Here is a 27,647-nt window from a genome sequence, read left to right as displayed (position 1 = left end):
TACCCATAGAGTGAGAATAGAACCTGTGGCGAGCGCAGCGAGCTACCGAACCCGCTGTGTGGTAAGCACAGCAAGTCCGCAAGGGGCTGCCGGGATGCCAGTGTCGGTATTGTGACCAGCGATCTCCTGACCGCCAGTCACTCATACCCAATCCGCAGTGATATAATAAGTCTTACATGGTTAGGGACACATTACCTACAACCAGGCTTTTGAAGTTTGTTAATGCAAACCTGCTACCCACACACGGCAAATATTAAATTGTGTTCCATCAACTTGTTCAGCCATCCTTTGCAAAAAAATTTTTTTTCTGTAGATCACACACTTTGGCGCAGTAGAAATGCTGCTCATAGAAAATATCAATCCAATTGGATATCACCCCTAATCCAAATTATAAGTGGAAGATATGAAATTGGAATAGGATATATAATTTCATTAAGCGCATAAAGTGAAAGCAAGTATTAGCAATATTGAATCACTTTCCTATTCAGAAACAGGTGAAGGTTTTTATATTTAGCGTACCCCCACTCACGCTGTTAGTGGGTGTATAAAATGCATCAAGGTATCTTTGTTCTTCTTAAACACACAATCTAGATATTCACAGTATCAAATATCTAAGACGAAAACCTGGGTATCGTACCCCAACTCACACAGCTATGGGAATATGGACTCCTATCAAGGTTTCTTTTCCCTTTTATTCCAAAGACTGGTTCCTGACGTACACTTCTGTCTCAGGATCACCTCGTATGCAAGGAAAAAAATAACAACAAACAATGTGTAGTATCTTCTACCCCTAGTTGGAATTTTTTGTCTGTGATATTGTTCTCATATGGACATACACCCAAAACGATCCACCATATATTAGGTCATCAATTATACACCATTGCGTAAAGGGCCCTCCACCAATCTTTAAAATTAGGTTGCATACCCCAACTCACACAGCAATCAGTGGGGTAACTCCTACAAAGGTATCTTTATGGCGTTTCAGAAATCTTTATGGGCGTACCCCAACTCACAGGTAAGTAGACAACGTCTTTCTCATCAAGGTATCTTTACTGTGTCCTCACATGCCGCAGGTTCAACAGTAGAAACTGAGAGGCTTGTAGTCTCCAAAAAGGTTTAACTATTTATTTCCTCAAAGGAACATATAAAACAATCCCAGCAACATGAGATATGATGGTGGAACAATTCCAAAGAAAAAGTCTTTAAAAACTACAAAAAATTCTTTTCAAACATAAAACAGTTTTTCAAACATAAAAAAGGTCCGTTACTGTTAAAAAAAAGGCTACTCACACAGCAGTCTGTGTCAGACTGCTGTGTGAGTAGCCTTTTTTTAACAGTAACGGACCTTTTTTATGTTTGAAAAACTGTTTTATGTTTGAAAAGAATTTTTTGTAGTTTTTAAAGACTTTTTCTTTGGAATTGTTCCACCATCATATCTCATGTTGCTGGGATTGTTTTATATGTTCCTTTGAGGAAATAAATTGTTAAACCTTTTTGGAGACTACAAGCCTCTCAGTTTCTACTGTTGAACCTGCGGCATGTGAGGACACAGTAAAGATACCTTGATGAGAAAGACGTTGTCTACTTACCTGTGAGTTGGGGTACGCCCATAAAGATTTCTGAAACACCATAAAGATACCTTTGTAGGAGTTACCCCACTGATTGCTGTGTGAGTTGGGGTACGCAACCTAATTTTAAAGATTGGTGGAGGGCCCTTTACGCAATGGTGTAGAATTGATGACCTAATATATGGTGGATCGTTTTGGGTGTATGTCCATATGAGAACAATATCACAGACAAAAAATTCCAACTAGGGGTAGAAGATACTACACATTGTTTGTTGTTATTTTTTTCCTTGCATACGAGGTGATCCTGAGACAGAAGTGTACGTCAGGAACCAGTCTTTGGAATAAAAGGGAAAAGAAACCTTGATAGGAGTCCATATTCCCATAGCTGTGTGAGTTGGGGTACGATACCCAGGTTTTCGTCTTAGATATTTGATACTGTGAATATCTAGATTGTGTGTTTAAGAAGAACAAAGATACCTTGATGCATTTTATACACCCACTAACAGCGTGAGTGGGGGTACGCTAAATATAAAAACCTTCACCTGTTTCTGAATAGGAAAGTGATTCAATATTGCTAATACTTGCTTTCACTTTATGCGCTTAATGAAATTATCGATCCTATTCCAATTTCATATTGTTCAGCCATCCAGCTGAAGCTCTAGACACACATTTTGTTAGCAGTGCTGAAATTCCTGATGCACAAGAATGAAGCATTATAGGGGTATTGGGGAGTACTGTCAGGTCAGACTCATTTTGCTGGTTGAAGGGAGGGGATTTACCGTAGAATATTTCTGCAGGTAGACATGTCCTTTACGTTTCAGTGTTCAAATGACAGGTTTAGGATACACTGGAGATGCCTGACAACATTGTTTGCATAAAGCAAAATTATACAGGTTGAGTCTCCCATATCCAGAATGTTTGGAACCAGAGATATTCTGGATATCGGATATTTCCGTATTTTGGAATAATTGCATACCATAATGAGATACCATGGGGATGGGCTCCAAGTCGAAACACAGAATACATTTAGGTCTCATATACACCTTATACTCACAGCCTGAAGGTAATTGTATACAATATTTTTCATAATTCTGTGCATTAAACAAAGTTTGTGTACACTGAAACAGAAAGCAAATATGGAATTATCTCAGTCATGTTAAAAAAAAAATGTATTTCAGAATATTCTGTATTTCAGATATTCTAGATATGAGAGACTCAACCTGTAATATTAAAATCCTACAAACTTTAGAGGAATCTATACAATGTATACCCTGCAAACCATTATATACGAAGGGGATCTGACCTCATTACTTTTATGGTGAATGCACCGCCAGCTGTTCAGATGAATAATCTGCTTTTATAGTGCGTGCAAACACCACAGCAGAGGCCTGCCACTGTAAAATTTGCAGGCATTAAATTAATCAAGGCAGATGAGCTAAAAGCAAATGATACAAGATTACTGTTGAGCAGGAATACATACAGGATTTAACGGTGGCCTGGACCGTATAAAATCCAGGATTATTTCGTGAGCACTCTTCTCTAATCGAGGAGGGATGACACCCTGAACCTAGAATGAGATACCAAATATGCAGTCAGTACAGGATAAACTGGTATATAATAAAAATGTATCAAACTCATTTTTAAATAGCTTACATTAACTAGCTTCATACATTTATGTGTGTCTGCGTGTATATATATATATATATACATACATGCATACACACACACACATATATATATATATATATATACACACACACGCACACACATACATACATACACACACATACACACACACACACACACACACACACACACACACACTGTATATAATTAAAATTCAAACAATCCCACAATGTTGCATACTAAAATATTTTTGTATGGCTGACTTACCATGACTTTCCTTAAGGTGTAGCGTTTAAAACGAATGTCGTCCATCAGCATTTCATACGGTGTCAACTCAAACTCAATAGGTAACAGGTCATACTGACGCTCCTGAACTTTCTTCAGCTTGACTCCATTCCGTAGATCGCGCATTACCTGAACCCAGAACCTGGCCTGAGGAGACAACCCGCACAATTTACAACTGAACAAGAAGTTAGAGCACACTATTCATATTTTGATACTATAGTACAATACACATATTATTGTGTTTAGATCAGTAGGACCTTAGCCACAATAAACCTAGTAATGGCAATAATAGTAATACAGAATAAAAATAAGATTTTACTTACCGGTAAATCTATTTCTCGTAGTCCGTAGTGGATGCTGGGGACTCTGTAAGGATCATGGGGAATAGCGGGCTGCGCAGGAGACTGGGCACTCTAAAGAAAGATTTAGTACTATCTGGTGTGCACTGGCTCCTCCCTCTATGCCCCTCCTCCAGACCTCAGTTAAGGAAACTGTGCCCGGAAGAGCTGACATTACAAGGAAAGGATTTTGGAATCCAGGGTAAGACTCATACCAGCCACACCAATCACACCGTATAACTCGTGATAAACTTACCCAGTTAACAGTATGAACAATAACAGAGCATCAGATAAACCCTGATGCAACTATAACATAACCCTTATTTAAGCAATAACTATATACAAGCATTGCAGAAAAAGTCCGCACTTGGGACGGGCGCCCAGCATCCACTACGGACTACGAGAAATAGATTTACCGGTAAGTAAAATCTTATTTTCTCTAACGTCCTGGTGGATGCTGGGGACTCCGTAAGGACCATGGGGATTATACCAAAGCTCCCAAACAGGCGGGAGAGTGCGGATGACTCTGCAGCACCGAATGGGCAAACACAAGGTCCTCCTCAACCAGGGTATCAAACATGTAGAATTTTGCAAATGTGTTTGAACCCGACCAAGTAGCAGCTCGGCAAAGCTGTAATGCCGAGACCCCTCGGGCAGCCGCCCAAGAAGAGCCCACCTTCCTTGTGGAATGGGCTTTCACTGATTTTGGATGTGGCAATCCAGCCGCAGAATGAGCCTGCTGAATCGTGTTACAGATCCAGCGAGCAATAGCTTGCTTTGAAGCAGGAGCACCCACTTTGTTGGATGCATACAGGATAAACAGCGAGTCAGTCTTCCTGACCCCAGCAGTTCTGGTTACATAATTCTTCAAAGCCCGGACTACGTCAAGCAACTTGGAATCTTCCAAGTCACAAGTAGCCGCAGGCACCACAATAGGTTGGTTCAAATGAAAAGACGACACCACCTTTTTCAGAAATTGCGGACGAGTCCGCAATTCTGCCCTGTCCATCTGGAAAACCAGATAGGGGCTTTTATGTGACAAAGCCGCCAATTCTGACACACGCCTAGCCGGAGCTAAGGCCAACAGCATGACCACTTTCCACGTGAGATACTTTAGCTCCACAGTCTTAAATGGCTCAAACCAGTGGGATTTCAGGAAACCCAACACCACGTTAAGATCCCAAAGTGCCACTGGTGGCACAAAAGGGCGCTGAATATGCAGCACTCCCTTAACAAACGTCTGAACCTCAGGCAGTGAAGCCAGTTCTCTGTGAAAGAAAATGGATAGGGCTGAAATCTGGACCTGTATGTACCCTAATTTTAGGCCCATAGTCACTCCTGACTGTAGGAAGTGCAGGAATCGACCCAGCTGGAATTCTTCTGTAGGGCCTTCCTGGCCTCACACCAAGCACATATTTTCGCCATATACGGTGATAATGCTTTGCTGTCACGTCCTTCCTAGCCTTTCAGCGTAGGAATAACTGCATCCGGAATGCCTTTTTCCGCTAGGATCCGGTGTTCAACCGCCATGCCGTCAAACGCAGCCGCGGTAAGTCTTGGAATAGACAGGGCCCTTGTTGCAACAGGTCCTGTCTGAGAGGCAGAGGCCATGGGTCCTCTGTGAGTATTTCTTGCAGTTCCGGGTACCAAGTCCTTCATGGCCAATCCGGAACAATGAGTATTGTTCTCACTCCTCTTTTTCTTACAATTCTCAGCACCTTTGGTATGAGAGGAAGAGGAGGAAACACATAGACCGACTGGAACACCCACGGTGTTACTAGTGCGTCCGCAGCTATCGCCTGAGGGTCCCTTGACCTGGCGCAATACCATTTTAGCTTTTTGTCGAGGCGGGACGCCATCATGTCCACCTGTGGCAGTTCCCGTCGATTTGCAATCTGCGTGAAGACTTTTTGGTGAAGTCCCCACTCTCCCGGGTGGAGGTCGTGCCTGCTGAGGAAGTCTGCTTCTCAGTTGTCCCCTCCTGGAATGAACACTGCTGACAGTGTGCTTACGTGATTCTCCGCCCAGCGAAGAACTCTGGTGGCTTCTACCATCGCCACCCTGCTCCTTGTGCCGCCATGGCGGTTTACATGAGCCACTGCGGTGATATTGTCTGACTGGATCAGAACCGGTTGGTCGCGAAGCAGGGTCTCCGCTTGACTTAGGGCGTTGTATATGGCCCTTAGTTCCAGGATATTGATGTGAAGGCAAGTCTCCTGCCTTGACCACAGCCCTTGGAAATTTCTTCCCTGTGTGACTGCCCCCCACCCTCGGAGGCTTGCATCCGTGGTCACCAGGACCCAGTCCTGAATGCCGAATCTGCGACCTTCGAGAAGGTGAGCACTCTGCAGTCACCACAGGAGAGACACCCTTGCTCTGGGGGATAGGGTGATTAACAGATGCATCCGAAGATGTGATCCGGACCACTTGTACAGTAAGTCCCATTGGAAGTTATGGAACCTGCCGAAGGGAATGGCCTCGTATGATGCCACCCTCCTTCCCAGGACTCGAGTGCAGTGATGCACTGACACCTGTTTTAGTTTTAATAGATTCCTGACCAGTGTCGCAAGCTCCTGAGCTCTCTCTATCGGGAGATAAACATTTTTCTGGTCTGTGTCTAGGATCATGCCTAGGAGAGGCAGATGAGCTGTAAGAACCAACTGCGACTTTGGAATATATAGAATCCAGCCATGTTGCCGTTTCACTTCCAGAGAAAGTGATACGCTGTTCAGCAACTGCTCTCTTGATCTCTCTTTTATGAGGAGATCGTCCAAGTACGTGATAATAGTGACACCTTGCTTCCGCAGGAGCACCATCATTTCCGCCATTATATTGGTGAATATTCTCAAGGCCGTGGAGAGACCAAACGGCAACGTTTGAAATTGGTAATGACCATCTCGTACCGCAATTCTGAGGTACGCCTGATGAGGTGGATAAATGTGGACATGAAGGAATGCATCCTTTATGTCCCGAGTCACCATAAAATCTCCCCCTTTCAGGCTTGCAATCACCGCTCTTAGCGATTCCAACTTGAACCCTTTCAGGTATATGTTCAGGGATTTTAAATTCAATATGGGTCCGACCGAACCGTCTGGCTTCGGGACTACAACATGGTCGAATAATAATAACCCCCTCCTTGTTGAAGGAGGGGAACCTTGACCACCACCTGTTGAAGATACAATTTATGAATTGCAGTTAACACTGTTTCCCTCTCGTGGGGGGAAGCCGGCAGGGCCGTCGGTGAGGGGGCATCTTCTCAAAGTCCAGCTTGTATCCCTGAGACACAATATCTATTGCCCAGGGATCTAACAGGGAGTGAACCCACTTGTGGCTGAACTTACGAAGGCGTGCCCCCACCGGGCCTAGCTCCGCCTGTGGAGCCCCAGCGACATGCGGTGGATTTTTGTAGAGGCCGGGGAGGACTTCTGTACCTGGGAACTAGCCGTGTTGTGCAGCTTCTTTCCTCTGCCCCCGCCTCTGGCAAGAAAGGACGCACCTCGGACTTTCTTGTTTCTTTATTCAAAAGGCTGCATTTGATAATGTCGTGCTTTCGTAGGCTGTGCAGGAATATAAGGCAAAATATCAGAATTACCAGCGATAGCTGTGGAGACCAGGTCCGAGAACCCTTCTCCACACAATCCTCAGCCTTCCAAATGCCTCTTAAGTCGGCATCATCTGTCCATTGCATACTCTACAGGACACGTCAAGCAGAAATCGACATAACTTTGACTCTAGGACCCAGTATACTCATGTCTCTTTGGGCATGTTTAATATATATATATATATATATATATATATATATATATATATATATATATATAAAATAAGAATTTACTTACCGATAATTCTATTTCTCATAGTCCGTAGTGGATGCTGGGGACTCCGAAAGGACCATGGGGAATAGCGGCTCCGCAGGAGACTGGGCACAAAAGTAAAAGCTTTAGGACTAGCTGGTGTGCACTGGCTCCTCCCCCTATGACCCTCCTCCAAGCCTCAGTTAGGATACTGTGCCCGGACGAGCGTACACAATAAGGAAGGATTTTGAATCCCGGGTAAGACTCATACCAGCCACACCAATCACACCGTACAACCTGTGATCTGAACCCAGTTAACAGCATGATAACAGAGGAGCCTCTGAAAAGATGGCTCACAACAATAATAACCCGATTTTTGTAACTATGTACAAGTATTGCAGACAATCCGCACTTGGGATGGGCGCCCAGCATCCACTATGGACTATGAGAAATAGAATTATCGGTAAGTAAATTCTTATTTTCTCTGACGTCCTATTGGATGCTGGGGACTCCGAAAGGACCATGGGGATTATACCAAAGCTCCCAAACGGGCGGGAGAGTGCGGATGACTCTGCAGCACCGAATGAGAGAACTCCAGGTCCTCTTCAGCCAGGGTATCAATTTTGTAGAATTTTACAAACGTATTTGCTCCTGACCAAGTAGCTGCTCGGCAAAGTTGTAAAGCCGAGACCCCTCGGGCAGCCGCCCAAGATGAGCCCATCTTCCTTGTGGAGTGGGCATTTACAGATTTTTGGCTGTGGCAGGCCTGCCACAGAATGTGCAAGCTGAATTGTACTACAAATCCAACGAGCAATAGTCTGCTTAGAAGTAGGAGCACCCAGCTTGTTGGGTGCATACAGGATAAAAAGCGAGTCAGATTTTCTGACTCCAGCCGTCCTGGAAACATATATTTTCAGGGCCCTGACAACGTCTAGCAACTTGGAGTCCTCCAAGTCCCTAGTAGCCGCAGGCACCACAATAGGTTGGTTCAGGTGAAACGCTGAAACCACCTTAGGGAGAAACTGAGGACGAGTCCTCAATTCCGCCCTGTCCGAATGGAAAATCAGATAAGGGCTTTTACAGGATAAAGCCACCAATTCTGACACGCGCCTGGCTGAGGCCAGGGCCAACAGCTTGGCCACTTCCCATGTGAGATATTTTAACTCCACAGATTTAAGTGGTTCAAACCAATGTGACTTTTTTGGAACCCAAAAACTACATTGAGATCCCAAGGTGCCACTGGAGGCACAAAAGGAGGCTGTATATGCAGTACCCCTTTTACAACGTCTGAACTTCAGGGACTGAAGCTAGTTCTTTTTGGAAGAAAATTGACAGGGCCGAAATTTGAACCTTAATGGACCCCAATTTCAGGCCCATAAACACTCCTGTTTGCAGGAAATGTAGGAATCGACCCAGTTGAATTTCCTCCGTCGGGCCTTACTGGCCTCGCACCACGCAACATATTTTCGCCAAATGCGGTGATAATGTTTTGCGGTTACATCCTTCCTGGCTTTGATCAGGATAGGGATGACCTCATCCGGAATGCCTTTTTTCCTTCAGGATCCGGCGTTCAACCGCCATGCCGTCAAACGCAATCGCGGTAAGTCTTGGAACAGACAGGGTCCTTGCTGAAGCAGGTCCCTTCTTAGAGGTAGAGGCCACGGATCCTCCGTGAGCATCTTTTGAAGTTCCGGTTACCAAGTCCTTCTTGGCCAATCCGGAGCCACGAATATAGTGCTTACTCCTCTCCATCTTATCAATCTCAGTACCTTGGGTATGAGAGGCAGATGAGGGAACACATACACTGACTGGTACACCCACGGTGTTACCAGAGCGTCTACAGCTATTGCCTGAGGGTCCCTTGACCTGGCGCAATACCTGTCGAGTTTTTCCCAACGGTTTATAATCATGTGGAAGACTTCTGGGTGAAGTCCCCACTCTCCCGGGTGGAGGTCGTGTCTGCTGAGGAAGTCTGCTTCCCAGTTGTCCACTCCCGGAATTGCTGACAGTGCTATCACATGATTTTCCGCCCAGCGAAAAATCCTTGCAGCTTCTGCCATTACCCTCCTGCTTCTAGTGCCACCCTGTCTGTTTACGTGGGTGACTGCCGTGATGTTGTCCGACTGGATCAACACCGGCTGACCTTGAAGCAGAGGTCTTGCTAAGCTTAGAGCATTGTAAATGACTCTTAGCTTCAGGATATTTATGTGAAGTGATGTCTCCAGGCTTGACCATAAGCCCTGGAAAATCCTTCCCTGTGTGACTGTTCCCCAGCCTCGCAGGCTGGCATCCGTGGTCACCAGGACCCAGTCCTGAATGCCGAATCTGCGGCCCTCTAGAAAATGAGCACTCTGCAACCACCACAGGAGGGACACCCTTGTTCTTGGTGACAGGGTTATCCGCTGATGCATCTGAAGATGCGACCCGGACCATTTGTCCAGCAGGTCCCACTGGAAAGTTCTTGCGTGGAATCTGCCGAATGGGATTGCTTCGTAGGAAGCCACCATTTTTTCCAGAACCCTTGTGCATTGATGCACTGAGACTTGGCTCGGTTTTAGGAGGTTCCTGACTAGCTCGGAACACTCCCTGGCTTTCTCCTCCGGGAGAAACACCTTTTTCTGGACTGTGTCCAGGATCATCCCTAGGAACAGAAGACGAGTTGTCGGAACCAGCTGCGATTTTGGAATATTGAGAATCCAATCGTGCTGCCGCAACACTACCTGAGATAGTGCTACACCGACCTCCAACTGTTCCCTGGATCTTACCCTTATCAGGGAATCGTACAAGTAAGGGATAACTAAAATTCCCTTCCTTCGAAGGAATATCATCATTTCGGCCATTACCTTGGTAAAGACCCGGGGTGCCGTGGACCATCCATACGGCAGCGTCTGAACTGATAGTGACAGTTCTGTACCATAAACCTGAGGTACCCTTGGTGAGAAGGGTAAATTTGGACATGAAGGTAAGCCTCCTTGATGTCCCGAGACATCATGTAGTCCCCTTCTTCCAGGTTCGCAATCACTGCTCTGAGTGACTCAATCTTGAATTTGAACCTCTGTATGTAAGTGTTCAAAGATTTTAGATTTAGAATCGGTCTCACCGAGCCGTCCGGCTTCGGTACCACAACAGTGTGGAATAATACCCCGTTCCCTGTTGCAGGAGGGGTACCTTGATTATCACCTGCTGGGAATACAGCTTGTGAATGGCTTCCAAAACTGTCTCCCTGTCAGAAGGAGACCTCGGTAAAGCCGACTTTAGGAAACGGCGAGGGGGAGACGTCTCGAATTCCAATTTGTACCCCTGAGATATCACCTGAAGGATCCAGGGGTCTACTTGCGAGTGAGCCCACTGCGCGCTGAAATTCATTGAGACGGGCCCCCACCGTGCCTGATTCTGCTTGTAAAGCCCCAGCGTCATACTGAGGGCTTGGCAGAGACGGGAGAGGGTTTCTGTTCCTGGGAACTGGCTGATTTCTGCAGCCTTTTTCCTCTGCCTCTGTCACGGGCAGAAATGAGGAACCTTTTGCCCGCTTGTCCACGAAAAGACTGCGCCTGATAATACGGCGTCTTCTCATGTTGAGAGGCGACCTGGGGTACAAACGTGGATTTCCCAGCTGTTGCCGTGGCCACCAGGTCTGAAAGACCGACCCCAAATAACTCCTCCCCTTAATAAGGTAATACTTCCAAATGCCGTTTGAAATACGCATCACCTGACCACTGTCGTGTCCATAACCCTCTACTGGTAGAAATGGACAACGCACTTAGACTTGATGCCAGTCGGCAAATATTCCGCTGTGCATCACGCATATATAGAAATGCATCTTTTAAATGCTCTATAGGCAAAAATATACTGTCCCTATCTAGGGTATCAATATTTTCAGTCAGGGAATCCGACCACGCCAACCCAGCACTGCACATCCAGGCTGAGGCGATTGCTGGTCGCAGTATAACACCAGTATGTGTGTAAATACATTTTAGGATACCCTCCTGCTTTCTATCAGCAGGATCCTTAAGGGCGGCCATCTCAGGAGAGGGTAGAGCCCTTACAAGCGTGTGAGCGCTTTATCCACCCTAGGGGGTGTTTCCCAACGCACCCTAACCTCTGGCGGGAAAGGATATAATGCCAATAACATTTTAGAAATTATCAGTTGTTATCGGGGGAAACCCACGCATCATCACACACCTCATTTAATTTCTCAGATTCAGGAAAACTACAGGTAGTTTTTCCTCACCGAACATAATACCCCTTTTTGGTGGTACTCGTTTATCAGAAATGTGTAAAACATTTTTCATTGCCTCAATCATGTAACATGTGGCCCTACTGGAAATCACATTTGTCTCTTCACCGTCGACACTGGAGTCAGTATCCGTGTCGGCGTCTATATCTGCCATCTGAGGTAACGGGCGCTTTAGAGCCCCTGACGGCCTATGAGACGTCTGGACAGGCACAAGCTGAGTAGCCGGCTGTCTCATGTCAACCACTGTCTTTTATACAGAGCTGACACTGTCACGTAATTTCCAACAGTTCATCCACTCAGGTGTCGACCCCCTAGGGGGTGACATCACTATTACAGGCAATCTGCTCCGTCTCCACATCATTTTTCTCCTCATACATGTCTACACAAACGTACCGACATACAGCACACACACAGGGAATGCTCTGGTAGAGGACAGGACCCCACTAGCCCTTTGGGGAGACAGAGGGAGAGTTTGCCAGCACACACCAGAACGCTATATATATACAGGGATAACCTTATATAAGTGTTTTTCCCCTTATAGCTGTTATATCTTTAATACTGCGCGTAATCAGTGCCCCCCCCCCCCCCCCTCTCTTTTTTAACCCTTTCTGTAGTGTAGTGACTGCAGGGGAGAGCGAGGGAGCTTCCCTCCAACGGAGCTGTGAGGGAAAATGGCGCCAGTGTGCTGAGGAGATAGGCTCCGCCCCCTTATCGGCGGCCTTATCTCCCGTTTTTCTATGTATTCTGGCAGGGGTTAAATGCATCCATATAGCCCAGGAGCTATATGTGATGTATTTTTTGCCATCTAAGGTATTTTTATTGCGTCTCAGGGCGCCCCCCCCAGCGCCCTGCACCCTCAGTGACCGGAGTGTGAAGTGTGCTGAGAGCAATGGCGCACAGCTGCGGTGCTGTGCGCTACCTTATTGAAGACAGGACGTCTTCTGCCGCCGATTTTCCGGACCTCTTCTGCTCTTCTGGCTCTGTAAGGGGGACGGCGACGCGGCTCTGGGACCCATCCATGGCTGGGCCTGTGATCGTCCCTCTGGAGCTAATGTCCAGTAGCCTAAGAAGCCCAATCCACTCTGCACGCAGGTGAGTTCGCTTCTTCTCCCCTTAGTCCCTCGATGCAGTGAGCCTGTTGCCAGCAGGACTCACTGAAAATAAAAAACCTAATTTAAACTTTTACTCTAAGCAGCTCAGGAGAGCCACCTAGATTGCACCCTTCTCGTTCGGGCACAAAAATCTAACTGAGGCTTGGAGGAGGGTCATAGGGGGAGGAGCCAGTGCACACCAGCTAGTCCTAAAGCTTTTACTTTTGTGCCCAGTCTCCCAGCATCCACTAGGACGTCAGAGAAATATACATACCTATCACTTAAGACAGCATCTTTAATATATATATATATATTTTTATATATACATATATATATCTATATCTATATATATATATACATATATATATATCTATATGCATACTAGGGTCTCAATCTCTGCTGATAAGGTACCTGTCCACGCTGCCACAGCGCTATAAACCCATGCCGACACAATCGCCGGTCTGAGTAGTATACTAGAATGTGCACGCTATCTGCAGGATCCCTGAGAATAGCTAGTGCTACCTTCTGGGCAAACGGGACACCCTAGGGGAAGATTCCCATCACATCCTGGCCCTAGTGGGGAAAGGATACTGCTTGAGAATTTTTTGTGGGAAGCTGCAGTCTCTTGTCTGGAGTTTCCCGCTCTTTTTCCTCATGAGAGGAGGGAAATTTACCTCAGCTTTCTTCCCCTTAACATGTGTACCCTTGTGTCAGGGACAAATGAGTCATCAGTGATACGCAAATCCTCTTTTATTACAATAATCATATATTGAATACCTTTCAGCCATTTTGGCTGTAACTTTGCATTATCGTAGTCGACACTGGAGCCAAACTCTGTGTCGATATCAGTGCTTATTATTTTGGATAGTGAGCATTGTGAGACTCTGAAGGTCTCTGTGACATAGGGACAGACATGGGTAGATTTCCTGTCTGTTCTCTAATCTTTTGTGCAATAAATTCACCTCAGCACTTACACATATCCAAACAGGTGTCGGCGTTGTCGACGGAGACACCCTCTCACACACATATTTGCCCTATCTCCTCCTTAGGGGAGCCTTTTACCTCAGACATGTCGACACACATGTACTGACACATCACACACACAGGGGTTGCTCTATTTGAAGACAGTTCCCCCACAAGGCCCTTTGGAGAGACAGAGAGAGAGTATGCCAGCACACACCCCAGCGCTATATGAGCCAGGAATCACACAGTAACTTAGTGTTAACCCAGTAGCTGCTGTATATATTGTTTTTGCACCAAATTTATATGCCCCCCCTCTCTTTTTATCCTCTTCTATTGCAGGGGAGAGCCTGGGGAGCTTCTCTCAGCGGATCTGTGGAGAGAAAATGGCGCTGGTGAGTGCTGAGGAAGAAGGCCGCGCCCCCTCAGCGGCGGGCTTCTGTCCCGTTTCTGTGTAAAAATAATGGCGGGGGCTCGTACATATATACAGTGCCTGACTGTATATATGTATAATTTTGCCAAAAGGTATCTTAATTGATGCCCAGGGCGCCCCCCCCCCCTGCGCCCTGCACCCTACAGTGACCGGAGTGTGTGGTGTGCTGTGGGAGCAATGGCGCACAGCTGCAGTGCTGTGCGCTACCTTAAGTGAAGACAGGAGTCTTCAGCCGCCGATTTCGATGTCTTCATGCTTCTGCTGCTTCTGTTCTTCTGGCTCTGCAAGGGGGACGGCGGCGCGGCTCCGGGAACGGACGATCAAGGTTAGGTACCTGTGTTCGATCCCTCTGGAGCTAATGGTGTCCAGTAGCCTAAGAAGCGCAACCTAGCCGCAGTTAGTAGGTTTGCTTCTCTCCCCTCAGTCCCTCGTAGCAGAGAGTCTGTTGCCAGCAGAAGCTCTCTGAAAATAAAAAACCTAACAAAATACTTTCTTTTCTAGCAAGCTCAGGAGAGCCCACTAGGAGCACCCAGCTCTGGCCGGGCACAGATTCTAACTGAGGTCTGGAGGAGGGGCATAGAGGGAGGAGCCAGTGCACACCAGATAGTACTAAATCTTTCTTTAGAGTGACCAGTCTCCTGCGGAGCCCGCTATTCCCCATGGTCCTTACGGAGTCCTCAGCATCCACTAGGACATTAGAGAAACTGGGATGAACAGCAGCTAAGAGTGTTCTATACACACTGTGCTGAAGGAACATCCCCAGTATTTGCAAAATGTAGAGGTATGGCTGCACCTAGCATCTGAGAATTATTTCCCCAGAGATGGGCCTTGCCATAGGATGAGCTCTGTGGGTAAGGTGTTGACATTGTAAGAAGGGGGCAAGAAAGGCCACATGTCATCTTACACTCGTCTGCAACAGATTCATTTATTAAACTTTTGATAGAAATGCTACAAGCCAATAACAAGTAGGCTTATATGGTAATACTTATGTAAACAACAATAGTATTATATACATAAATAACCATAGATTCCATGGGTTTAACAAATAAGTTAGCAACACATATGATCTGGTTTGTTTTAATAACGTTTGGTCTAGTTAGAGTATTGTGAGCAAGAACAGTAGGGAATGGGGAGCCGGACAACTCTGACACAGCATGGAGTCCAGGCCTGACTACAGAGATCCGGCCTGTCATGAAGATAACATGTAGTATTCGCCATGTGATGAAATAGGTGTGCGTGTTTCCAGCATAAGCAAAGTCATAGATTGTGTAAGGAACAGAATAATATTTAAATAACAAGTTGAGAAAAATATAAAGCAAAGCGAAAAACAAATTTCTTCATTTGAGTCACTGACTCCCAGGATAATGAGCCCTTGCCCTAAGGGTTGAATTAGATGTGGCTCAGTCAGTCAGGGAACTTTCTCTGCATCTTAAGTTCACTTGTGCCTATGCCTGAGGGTGAAATGTAATGCACCACACCCCTTGTGGATCACTAAAGGAACAGCATAATAGTTATAGCGCAAACAGAGAGAATGATGCTAATGATTTCATCAACACAAATGATTGATATAAACCATTCTGCGTAGACCTGTAAACTTACACGTTTGTAAACCAACACTAGCTATTAGTATCTATACATAGGGGTATATTCAATTGAAGTCGAAAGCTGCCGTCTGTCGAAAAGACGGCAGTTTTCGACTTTTTAAGGTCGAATTGTGATTCAACCTATCAATAGCTGCCGATCCACAAGCTTGTGTCGAAAACAGGGCCAAAACCGACAGGTTTTGGCCCCCTTTACGACCATCTCAGTTAAACTCTAAAAAAAAAAAAAGTCGAATGAGATGGAGACAGCAGCGCCGGAGACGGGGAGAGCCGAGGCGGGGACGGATAGAGCAGCGCTGGAGGACAGCCGCCGCTCACAGCAGCGTCCACCCGGCTCCAGCAAGAGAGACCTCGCTTGCTGGAGCCGGGTGGACGCTGCCGTGAGCGGCGGCTGTAAGAGAGCGGGAGACAGGGAGCGGCGGTGGCTGTGACAGGGGGGGAGGAGCGGCGGCTGTGAGACGGAGGAGAGCCGCGCTCTACAGCAGCGGCTATATAGCTGCTGCTGTAGCGCTGCTCTCCCCCGTCTGCCAGCGGCTCTCCCCCGTCCCCCGCATCTCAATTCGACTTTTGTAAAAGTCGAATTGAGATGTCCATTGAAATGGCCAGGTCGGATCCATTCTGACAAATGAATGTCGGAATGGATCTGACTTCAATTGAATATACCCCTTAGTGTTTAGACACTTTGTACTTGTAGGCACTATGGCACTTTAGCTGGCTATTCCCCTGAAGAAGGTTTGATACTGAAAACGGTTGTTTGGGATGCCACCAATGCTATGTCTCTGCTGCACTACGATGAGTATATGCTAAACTATAATATACTTTGTTGGCACTATGGAGTAAAATACGTTCTTGAGTAAAGAGCAGTGTGCTGGTTCTGTTCATACCCCAACGTTGCTGTTGAGGGATGGATATGTTTTCTTATGAAATTAAGTTATAACTGCAATTCTGTCTGAGAGTGTCAGTGCGGTTCCCAGGACTGTGTTCTGTGATAACATATTATATATATATATATATATATATATATATATATATATATATATATACACACATAATGCAAGGAATGGATTTTTTCCACTTGAAACCCCGTCAGTAGTTTAAGGGGGGTATCCAATTATCCCCGGTAAAACATCGGGTCTGACATTTTCCTGATGTTTCAACAATTATTTTTTTTTACAGGCTATTCAGATGGATCGCCTGTAAAAAAAAAACCCCCCCAAAAAAATCCCTTTCTCCCGAAAACACACAGGTTCAGTGAAACCTGTGTGTTTTCGTGTGAAACAGCTCAGTTTTCGTACGAAAACGGGGCTGTTTCCAGTGATTCTGCTTCGCCTGCCGGAGGCTTATCGGGGCTAATTAGAAAGCTCCCAGTGGGACAATTAGCCTATGAAGAACAAATATACATACTTAGATATATATATTTATATATATATATATGTATGTATGTATGTATTGCGATCAGCGGGAAGCTTGTCTTGATAAAGATCCTAGATTTTGGATCGCAATGTCGACAATAATAAGCCTGACTTCGAATGAAATAAAGTTACTACGAAATTGAAGCTGCTGAAGACCCTTTGATTGGATGAGTGCACCTCCACATTGTTGGACACACACTCACTCTCTCTCTCTCTCTATATATATATATATATATATATATATATACACACACAGAGAGAGAGAGAGAGAGAGAGAGAGAGAGACATACATAAATATATTACAATGCATTTAAGCTTGCAGCCCAATATCAAGGGACCCCATCTCACTGCAAGTCCTATCACCTAGATTTTTGAAAACCTGGCCACTGCTATCACATCAGAGTCAAACTGAAAGTATGCTTCCAGGTCTAAAGCTTACCTGACAACTAACTTTTTGCTTTCAAAGTTGAGACAGTCACTAACACAGCTCCTTGTTTATTTATATACTGATATATTAAGGTGAGTGAGCTAATTATGGCGAGTGCTGAGCTCTCTGTATATATTATTTAAGCAATGTGGTCACAGGCCACTGCACTCCTGCCTGGGAGTGGTGAGTGCAGGTGTACATCTCATTCCTGGGAATGACGAGTGCGGTGGTTTTCTGCAGCTCTCTGCATTTCTGTATATGTTTGGTTAATATTTATTTAACCTTTCTGTGATCGTAACTTTCTCATGCACCCCATCTAAGGTCATTTACTTTAAACCTGTGTCAGCTGCTTCCTTGGTGGTTATTTAGAAGCAGTGTTGGTGACTGTCTCACCTTTAAAAGCCAAAAGTTAGTTGGCAGGTGAGGGTACATGCTGCACTTGATGTCGGGATTTTGACTGTCAGGATTCCGGCATCGGTCGGGAAATCCTACTGAATTCATGTGTTTGTTTGTCAGTCCGGTTATCCATTTTGACACCCCTGCACCATTTAGGATGAAACCAACATGAGGTGGTCCAGTAGGACCTTGTCCAGGTTTTAGGGAGGTGGGATGGGAGTTAGGGTCCTAGTCGGACCTTTACAGCATCATGCGCCAGACAGAAATTTGACCCAGGGAGCCTATTCTTGGCCTTCCCTTGAATGGATTTAGAAGAAAACTTCACATAATGGAAACATTGGATTCCAGAAGGCATACTTGGGGATTGGGGTCAGTCAGACCTCATGGTGGGATGCGCAGGGCAGAACATTGACCCAGGGAGCCTGTTCTGGGCCTTCACTGAATGGATTTGGAAGACAACTTCACAAAGTGGTAACATTGGATCCCAGAAGACATACCAGGTGTGTACACTGGCCCAAACTTTAACCCAGGAAGCCTGTCACTGGATGGATGTTGATGAAAAGTTCACAGAGTGGTAATACTGGATCCCAGAAGACATGACCGTTACATCCAACTCACTGATAACTTAATAACCAGAAAATTAAACCTTGGGCACTTTGTGTGTATGTATGTATGTATATATATATATATATATATATATATATATATATCTATCCCTACTTATTACCTCTATGGGACCTATTCAATTAGGTCCTGCATCCCTACACGTAACAAGGATTTTTACTCACAGCCTCAGGAGCTGTAATGAAAAATCTGCAATAAATGTACCTGCTGGGGTTTAAAGAACAAGGAGACCCAAAGACTCCAGAATTTTATGCGGAATCTATGGGCTAGTGTGTGTTACCTGCAGGTTTACAGGAGGGTACACATGGAGAGATCCGTGTTTAATATCTAAGCAACCTGACTAGACTGCTTAGATTTTAAGCACAGATCTGTCGTGTGTATGCCCCCCAGCTATGAATATTGAGCCTGCATGCAGGTTCAGTCTAGCAGGTCGCTCACTTCAGGGCTGTGTGAAGTGAGTGGCCCCCCTCCCCCCCCTCGCTCAGCACACATTGCGCTGTGCTGAGCGGGGGGAGAGATGTGTGCTGAGCGGTCTGTGTTAAGTTCGCTCAGCACACATCTCTCCCATCAGTACTGGCCTTACCACGCTGGAAAAATGCAGAATTACTGAATAGCTCCAGCCATTAAACACTGATCTTTCCCCACAGGGTAAATACTGCAGGCAACTGAATATTCTCCTAAGTCTGTTATCTCATGTCTCTAAAGGAGGTACACACGGAGAGAAAAATAAGAATTTACTCACCGGTAATTCTATTTCTCGTAGTCCGTAGTGGATGCTGGGAACTCCGTAAGGACCATGGGGAATAGACGGGCTCCGCAGGAGACTGGGCACTCTAAGAAAGAATTAGGACTACTGGTGTGCACTGGCTCATTCCTCTATGCCCCTCCTCCAGACCTCAGTTAGGGAAACTGTGCCCGGAAGAGCTGACACAACAAGGAAAGGATTTGGAATCCCGGGTAAGACTCATACCAGCCACACCAATCACACCGTACAACTCGTGATACTATACCCAGTGAACAGTATGAATAACAACTGAGCCTCACTAACAGATGGCTCATAACAATAACCCTTTAGTTAGGCAATAACTATATACAAGTATTGCAGACAATCCGCACTTGGGATGGGCGCCCAGCATCCACTACGGACTATGAGAAATAGAATTACCGGTGAGTAAATTCTTATTTTCTCTGACGTCCTAGTGGATGCTGGGAACTCCGTAAGGACCATGGGGATTATACCAAAGCTCCCAAACGGGCGGGAGAGTGCGGATGACTCTGCAGCACCGAATGAGCAAACTCAAGGTCCTCCCCAGCCAGGATATCAAACTTGTAGAATTTTGCAAACGTGTTTGATCCCGACCAGGTAGCAGCTCGGCAAAGTTGTAAAGCCGAGACCCCTCGGGCAGCCGCCCAAGATGAGCCCACCTTCCTCGTGGAATGGGCTTTTACTGATTTAGGATGCGGCAGTCCAGCCGCAGAATGTGCAAGTTGAATCGTGGAGCAGATCCAGCGAGCAATAGTCTGCTTAGAAGCAGGAGGAGCACCCAGCTTGTTGGGTGCATGCAGGATAAACAGCGAGTCAGTCTTTCTGACTCTAGCCGTCCTGGAAACATAGATTTTCAGGGCCCGGACTACGTCCAGCAAATTGGAGGCCTCCAAGTCCCGAGTAGCCGCAGGCACCACAATAGGTTGGTTCAAATGAAACGCTGATACCACCTTAGGGAGGAATTGGGGACGCGTCCTCAATTCTGCTCTGTCCATATGGAAGATCAGATAGGGGCTTTTACAGGACAAAGCCGCAAATTCTGACACCCGCCTAGCCGAAGCCAAGGCCAAAAGCATGACCACTTTCCACGTGAGTTATTTTAATTCCACGGTCTGAAGTGGCTCAAACCAATGTGATTTTAGGAAATCCAACACAACGTTGAGATCCCAAGGTGCCACTGGGGGCACAAAAGGGGACTGAATATGCAGCACTCCCTTAACAAACGTCTGAACTTCAGGCAGTGAAGCCAGTTCTTTTTGAAAGAAAATAGACAGGGCCGAAATCTGGACTTTAATGGAACCCAATTTTAGGCCCATAGTCACTCCTGACTGTAGGAAGTGCAGAAATCGACCCAGCTGAAATTCTTCTGTGGGGGCCTTCATAGCCTCACACCAAGCAACATATTTTCGCCATATGCGGTGATAATGCTTTGCTGTCACATCTTTCCTAGCTTTTATCAGCGTAGGAATGACTTCAACCGGAATGCCCTTTTCCATCAGGATCCGGCGTTCAACCGCCATGCCGTCAAACGCAGCCGCGGTAAGTCTTGGAACAGACAGGGCCCCTGCTGTAGCAGGTCCTGTCTGAGAGGCAGAGGCCAAGGGTCCTCTGAGATCATTTCTTGTAGTTCCGGGTACCAAGTCCTTCTTGGCCAATCCGGAACGATGAGTATAGTTCTTACTCCTCTCTTTCTTATTATCCTCAGCACCTTTGGTATGAGAGGAAGAGGAGGGAACACATAAACCGACTGGTACACCCACGGTGTCACTAGAGCGTCCACAGCTATTGCCTGAGGGTCCCTTGACCTGGCGCAATATCTTTTTAGCTTTTTGTTTAGGCGGGACGCCATCATGTCCACCTGTGGCCTTTCCCAACGGTTTACAATCAATTGGAAGACTTCTGGATGAAGTCCCCACTCTCCCGGGTGGAGGTCGTGCCTGCTGAGGAAGTCTGCTTCCCAGTTGTCCACTCCCGGAATGAACACTGCTGACAGTGCTATCACGTGATTTTCCGCCCATCGGAGAATCCTTGTGGCTTCTGCCATCGCCATCCTGCTTCTTGTGCCGCCCTGTCGGTTTACATGGGCGACCGCCGTGATGTTGTCTGACTGAATCAGCACCGGCTGGTTTTGAAGCAGGGGTCTTGCCTGACTTAGGGCATTGTAAATGGCCCTTAGTTCCAGAATATTTATGTGCAGGGAAGCCTCCTGACTCGACCATTGTCCCTGGAAGTTTCTTCCCTGAGTGACTGCCCCCCAACCTCGGAGGCTTGCATCCGTGGTCACCAGGACCCAGTCCTGTATGCCGAATCTGCGGCCCTCTAGAAGATGAGCACTCTGCAGCCACCACAGCAGAGACACCCTGGCCCTCGGGGACAGGGTGATCAGCCGATGCATCTGAAGATGCGATCTGGACCACTTGTCTAACAGATCCCACTGAAAGATCCTTGCATGGAACCTGCCGAATGGAATTGCCTCGTAAGAAGCTACCATCTTTCCCAGGACTCGCGTGCAGTGATGCACCGACATCTGTTTTGGTTTCAGGAGGTCTCTGACCAGAGATGACAACTCCTTGGCCTTCTCCTCCGGGAGAAACACCTTCTTCTGTTCTGTGACCAGAATCATACCCAGGAACAGCAGACGCGTCGTAGGAACCAGCTGCGACTTTGGAATATTCAGAATCCAGCCGTGCTGTTGTAGCACTTCCTGAGATAGTGCTACTCCGACCAACAACTGCTCCCTGGACCTCGCCTTTATAAGGAGATAGTCCAAGTATGGGATAATTATAACTCCCTTCTTTCGAAGGAGTATCATCATTTCGGCCATTACCTTGGTAAATACCCTCGGTGCCGTGGACAGACCAAACGGCAACGTCTGGAATTGGTAATGGCAGTCTTGTACCACAAAACGGAGGTACACCTGGTGAGGTGGATAAATGGGGACATGCAGGTAAGCATCCTTGATGTCCAGTGATACCATGTAATCCCCCTCTTCCAGGCTTGCAATAACCGCCCTGAGCGATTCCATTTTGCACTTGAACCTCCTTATATAAGTGTTCAAGGATTTCAAATTTAGAATGGGTCTCACCGAACCGTCTGGTTTCGGTACCACAAACATTGTGGAATAGTAACCCCGTCCCTGTTGAAGGAGGGGAACTTTTATTATCACCTGCTGGAGGTACAGCTTGTGAATTGCCGCCAGCACTACCTCCCTGTCCGGGGGAGTAGCTGGCAAGGCTGATTTGAGGTAACGGCGAGGGGGAGACGTCTCGAATTCCAGCTTGTATCCCTGAGATACCACTTGTAGAACCCAGGGATCCACCTGTGAGCGAACCCACCGGTCGCTGAAGTTCCGGAGACGGGCCCCCACCGCACCTGGCTCCACCAGTGGAGCCCCAGCGTCATGCAGTGGATTTAGTGGAAGCAGGGGAGGATTTTTGTTCTTGGGAACTGGCTGTATGGTGCAGCTTTTTCCCTCTACCCCTGCCTCTGGGCAGAAAGGACGCGCCTCTAACCCGCTTGCCTTTCTGAGGCCGAAAGGACTGTACCTGATAATACGGTGCTTTCTTAGGCTGTGAGGGAACCTGAGGTAAAAATGTCGACTTCCCAGCTGTCGCTGTGGAAACGAGGTCCGAGAGACCATCTTCAAACAATTCCTCACCCTTGTAAGGCAAAACCTCCATGTGCCTTTTAGAATCCGCATCACCTGTCCACTGCCGAGTCCATAACACTCTCCTGGCAGAAATGAACATTGCATTTATTCTAGATGCCAGCCGGCAAATATCCCTCTGTGCATCTCTCATATATAAGACTACGTCTTTAATATGCTCTATGGTTAGCAATATAGTGTCCCTGTCAAGGGAATCAATGTTATCAGACAGGGAATCAGACCACGCTGCTGCAGCACTGCACATCCATGCTGAAGCAATAGCAGGTCTTAGTATAGTACCTGAGTGTGTATATACAGACTTCAGGATAGCCTCCTGCTTTCTATCCGCAGGCTCCTTTAAGGCGGCCGTATCCTGAGACGGTAGTGCCACCTTTTTTGACAAGCGTGTGAGCGCTTTATCCACCCTCGGGGATGTCTCCCAACGTACCCTGTCCTCTGGCGGGAAAGGGTACGCCATTAGTAACTTTTTAGAAATCACTAGTTTTTTATCAGGGGAAGCCCACGCTTCTTCACACACTTCATTTAACTCATCTGATGGGGGAAAAACCACTGGTTGCTTTTTTCCCCCAAACATAATACCCTTTTTAGTGGTACCTGGGTTAACGTCAGAAATGTGCAACACATTTTTCATTGCCGTAATCATGCAACGGATGGCCCTAGTGGAATGTACATTAGTCTCATCGTCGTCGACACTGGAGACAGACTCCGTGTCGACATCTGTGTCTGCCATCTGAGGTAGCGGGCGTTTTTAAGCCCCTGGTGGCTTTTGAGACGCCTGGGCAGGCACTGGCTGAGAAGCCGGCTGTCCCACAGCTGTTATGTCATCGAACCTTTTATGTAAGGAGTTGACACTGTCGGTTAATACCTTCCACATATCCATCCACTCTGGTGTCGACCCCGCAGGGGGTGACATCACATTTATCGGCACCTGCTCCGCCTCCACATAAGCCTCCTCATCAAACATGTCGACACAGCCGTACCGACACACCGCACACACACAGGGAATGCTCTGACTGAGGACAGGACCCCACAAAGTCCTTTGGGGAGACAGAGAGAGAGTATGCCAGCACACACCACAGCGCTATATAAACAGGGATTTACACTACACAAAGTGATTTTACCTATAGCAGCTATACAATACAGTTTTGCGCCTAAATTTAGTGCCCCCCCTCTCTTTTTTACCCCTTGAGCCTGGAAACTGCAGGGGAGAGCCTGGGGAGCTGTCTTCCAGCGGAGCTGTGAAGAGGAAATGGCGCCAGTGTGCTGAGGGAGATAGCCCCGCCCCTTTTTCGGCGGGCTTCTCCCGCTCTTTTATTAATATTATGGCAGGGGATTTTTACACATATATAGTTTATTAGACTATATTATGTTTTTTTTGCCAATTTAAGGTACTCTAATTGCAGCCCAGGGCCGCCCCCCCAGCGCCCTGCACCCATCAGTGACCGGAGTATGTGGTGTGCATAGGGAGCAATGGCGCACAGCTGCAGTGCTGTGCGCTACCTTAATGAAGACCGGAGTCTTCAGCCGCCGATTTCCTGGACGTTCTTCTTGCTTCTGGCTCTGCAAGGGGGACGGCGGCGCGGCTCCGGGACCGGACGACCGAGGCTGGGCCTGTGTTCGATCCCTCTGGAGCTAATGGTGTCCAGTAGCCTAGAAGCCAAAGCTAGCTGCAAGAAGGTAGGTTCGCTTCTCTCCCCTAAGTCCCTCGTAGCAGTGAGTCTGTTGCCAGCAGATCTCACTGAAAATAAAAAACCTAATAAATACTTTCTTTACTAGAAGCTCAGGAGAGCCCCTAGTGTGCAACCAGCTCGAGCCGGGCACAGATTCTAACTGAGGTCTGGAGGAGGGGCATAGAGGGAGGAGCCAGTGCACACCAGTAGTCCTAATTCTTTCTTAGAGTGCCCAGTCTCCTGCGGAGCCCGTCTATTCCCCATGGTCCTTACGGAGTTCCCAGCATCCACTAGGACGTCAGAGAAAATTTCTTACAAAATAAGCACGGTATCCCTCGTGTGTATGCCCCCCAGCGATAGCGCGCATTGGTGCTAGATTGAGCTTCAATCTAGCAGGTCGCTCACTTTAGCGCTGTGTGAAGTACGCAGCCCCCCCGTCGTCGTTCCACTCGCTCTGCACACATTGCGCCGTGCTGAGCGGGGGGAGAGATGTATGCTGAGCGGTCTGTGATAGATCGCTCAGCACACATCTCTAGGTGTGTACCCCCTTCATTTACAAGTGTTCAGTTTGTCTTACTTTTTTGTGTGAGAGGTCAATTAAATAGAAAAAACTAGAAAATCAGTGTTGACAAGGAAAGCAGACACTCCTCACTCAACCATGGCTTAGCAAATATGAAAGACACATTGAAAAACAAACATACATACTTTAGGCATAATAAAACCAAATCTCCATATTTCCATTGGTTGTGTGCGGAGAGCAAATATTCCGGCAGCAAGCAATAATTACTTTGATGCAGTGGGAAATCATTGCTCTGTCACATGCTATTTAATTTACATTTAAAATCCACAGGAACAGACACACATATACCACATAACAAGTCTTACCCAGTCTGCATTCTTCAGGTCATCAAGATCTGTACCTGATCTGTCAGTTGTGTTCCTATCCATTTCTTGTATCTTCTTTAGACTCTGCAGCATAAAACAAAATTATTACGAACATTATGGCACATAATACATTCCAGAAATAAACAGGATTCAACAATATAGGAATGTCCAAACAGTTGCCATCAAATTACATCCAGGCTTTGACTATACAGATACAATCGGGCGATTCAAATCCTGTGGTTGGAGTGTCTCCAGAACAGACAGGTGATGCATTCAGTGATCAAAATCTTCCCTTACTTTACTGCCTATTAGTGAAGGCCATCGATAGCTGATGGTTTAAAACCACTCTCTGAAAACCATTGATGGTTTAGCAATTGGTGGCTGAGTGATGCTCATGTGTGCACCTCAGACATTGGGCTGGCATCACTAATGTTTTGTCAAAATCAGGGCACAGTGATCGATGATGTAGCATCAGTACTGTGACATCAATGGCACTAGCCATAGACCATCAATGGCTGAAAACCATCCCCACTGCCTATTATGATAATACACACGCACAGCCATAAGATCACTTGCGCACGGTGTCAAAATGCGATTAACAGGAGGGAAGGTGCAAGTAGGCTGTCGATGGTGTTAGATAATGAGGACAAGCTCTGAAAAAGTAAGTTGGTCAAATTTCTCAAGACGGCAGTTCTCACTGTGGATAATGTGGAATCCAGCGATACTTTGCCTAATGCATGAGAGATCGCCTGCATTTGTTGAACTGCCGTCTGATGAAGTATTTATCCATATTTAAAGGGATGCTTTAGTAACCTTCTTTATCACTGATGGCAGTCTGTACAGTTACAAGAATAAATGGGTTACGGTCATTAGGTCGACACCACTTAGGTCGACAGTCATTAGGTCGACCACTGTTGGTCGACATGCATTAGGTCGACAGGGCCACTAGGTTGAAATGTACTAGGTCGACAGGTCAAAAGGTCGACATGAGTTTTTTTTTAAATTAAATTTATGGACTTTGTCATACTTTACGATCCACGTGGACTACGACTGGGAATAGTAACCTGTGCTGAACGCAGCGGGCACCTTGCCCGAAGTGCGAGGGGACACGGTGCACTAATTGGGGTTCCCGGTCACTGTACGGAGAAAATGACACCAAAAAAAGTTAAAAAACGAATGTCGACCTTTCGACCTGTCGACCTAGTACATGTCGACCTAATAACCATGTCGACCTAGTGACCCTGCCGAACTAATGCCTGTCGATCAATAGTGGTCGACCTAATGACCTAAGTTGTGTCGACTCAACGACCCATAAACGAATAAATCAATAAATAAGTGACAGCATAGGCTTTGATATAACGTAAGGTTTGGCATTTAATCTTTATAAGGGAAGCTATGGCTACACAGGGCATACATTTTGGTTTAAAAAATAAAATAAAAAAACAGTTTCCCCAACACATAGTTATGCACATCTGGAAATGAACTGAAGTTCTGCATTTTACCATGCTTTTTAGAGATGAATATAGTTTTCAGTATTAAAGTAGTACAAAAAAAAAAATCAATGATCTTACTTGGTAGAATGACATATTTTCAAATAGCTTTCTATGCATTTAACTCACATTAATAATGCATGTTAAATGCAGAATTGTAACTCTAACAGGAATAAAGCCAAAGACAGGGCCAGTGGCATAACTACCATGGGTTCACGGGATGTGGTTGCTATGGGGTCCGGACTGCTTGAAGGGACCACCGCTCCCCACTGCACCCAGTCACGCATGGACAGGTGACACCAGAGCAATGGGCAGTGCGGCCCGGGACACGCCCAGGAACATAAGCATTGAAAGGGCCACGGACAGGGAGGCTTCGG

The 27,647-nt window shown here is 46.5% G+C and overlaps 1 protein-coding gene across 5 annotated transcripts in view; it reads right to left on the bottom strand.

Annotated features, from left to right (window-relative positions):
- SPIRE1 (spire type actin nucleation factor 1) overlaps positions 1–27,647 on the bottom strand; it is a 524,996-nt gene that overhangs the window by 120,670 nt on the left and 376,679 nt on the right. For all 5 annotated transcript variants that reach the window (XM_063923426.1, XM_063923427.1, XM_063923428.1 and 2 more), the window contains 3 exons: positions 25,781–25,864; positions 3,462–3,626; positions 3,049–3,135 (listed from right to left, as the gene is read on the bottom strand). In XM_063923426.1, coding sequence (XP_063779496.1) covers positions 3,049–3,135; positions 3,462–3,626; positions 25,781–25,864 — 336 coding nt within the window. The remainder of the gene's footprint in view (positions 1–3,048; positions 3,136–3,461; positions 3,627–25,780; positions 25,865–27,647) is intronic.

This window comes from Pseudophryne corroboree, chromosome 5, assembly GCF_028390025.1.
Source record: "Pseudophryne corroboree isolate aPseCor3 chromosome 5, aPseCor3.hap2, whole genome shotgun sequence".
Classification (NCBI taxonomy): domain Eukaryota; kingdom Metazoa; phylum Chordata; class Amphibia; order Anura; family Myobatrachidae; genus Pseudophryne; species Pseudophryne corroboree.
Note: the sequence above shows the minus strand (reverse complement) of the source record. Positions and strands in the feature narration are given on the sequence as shown.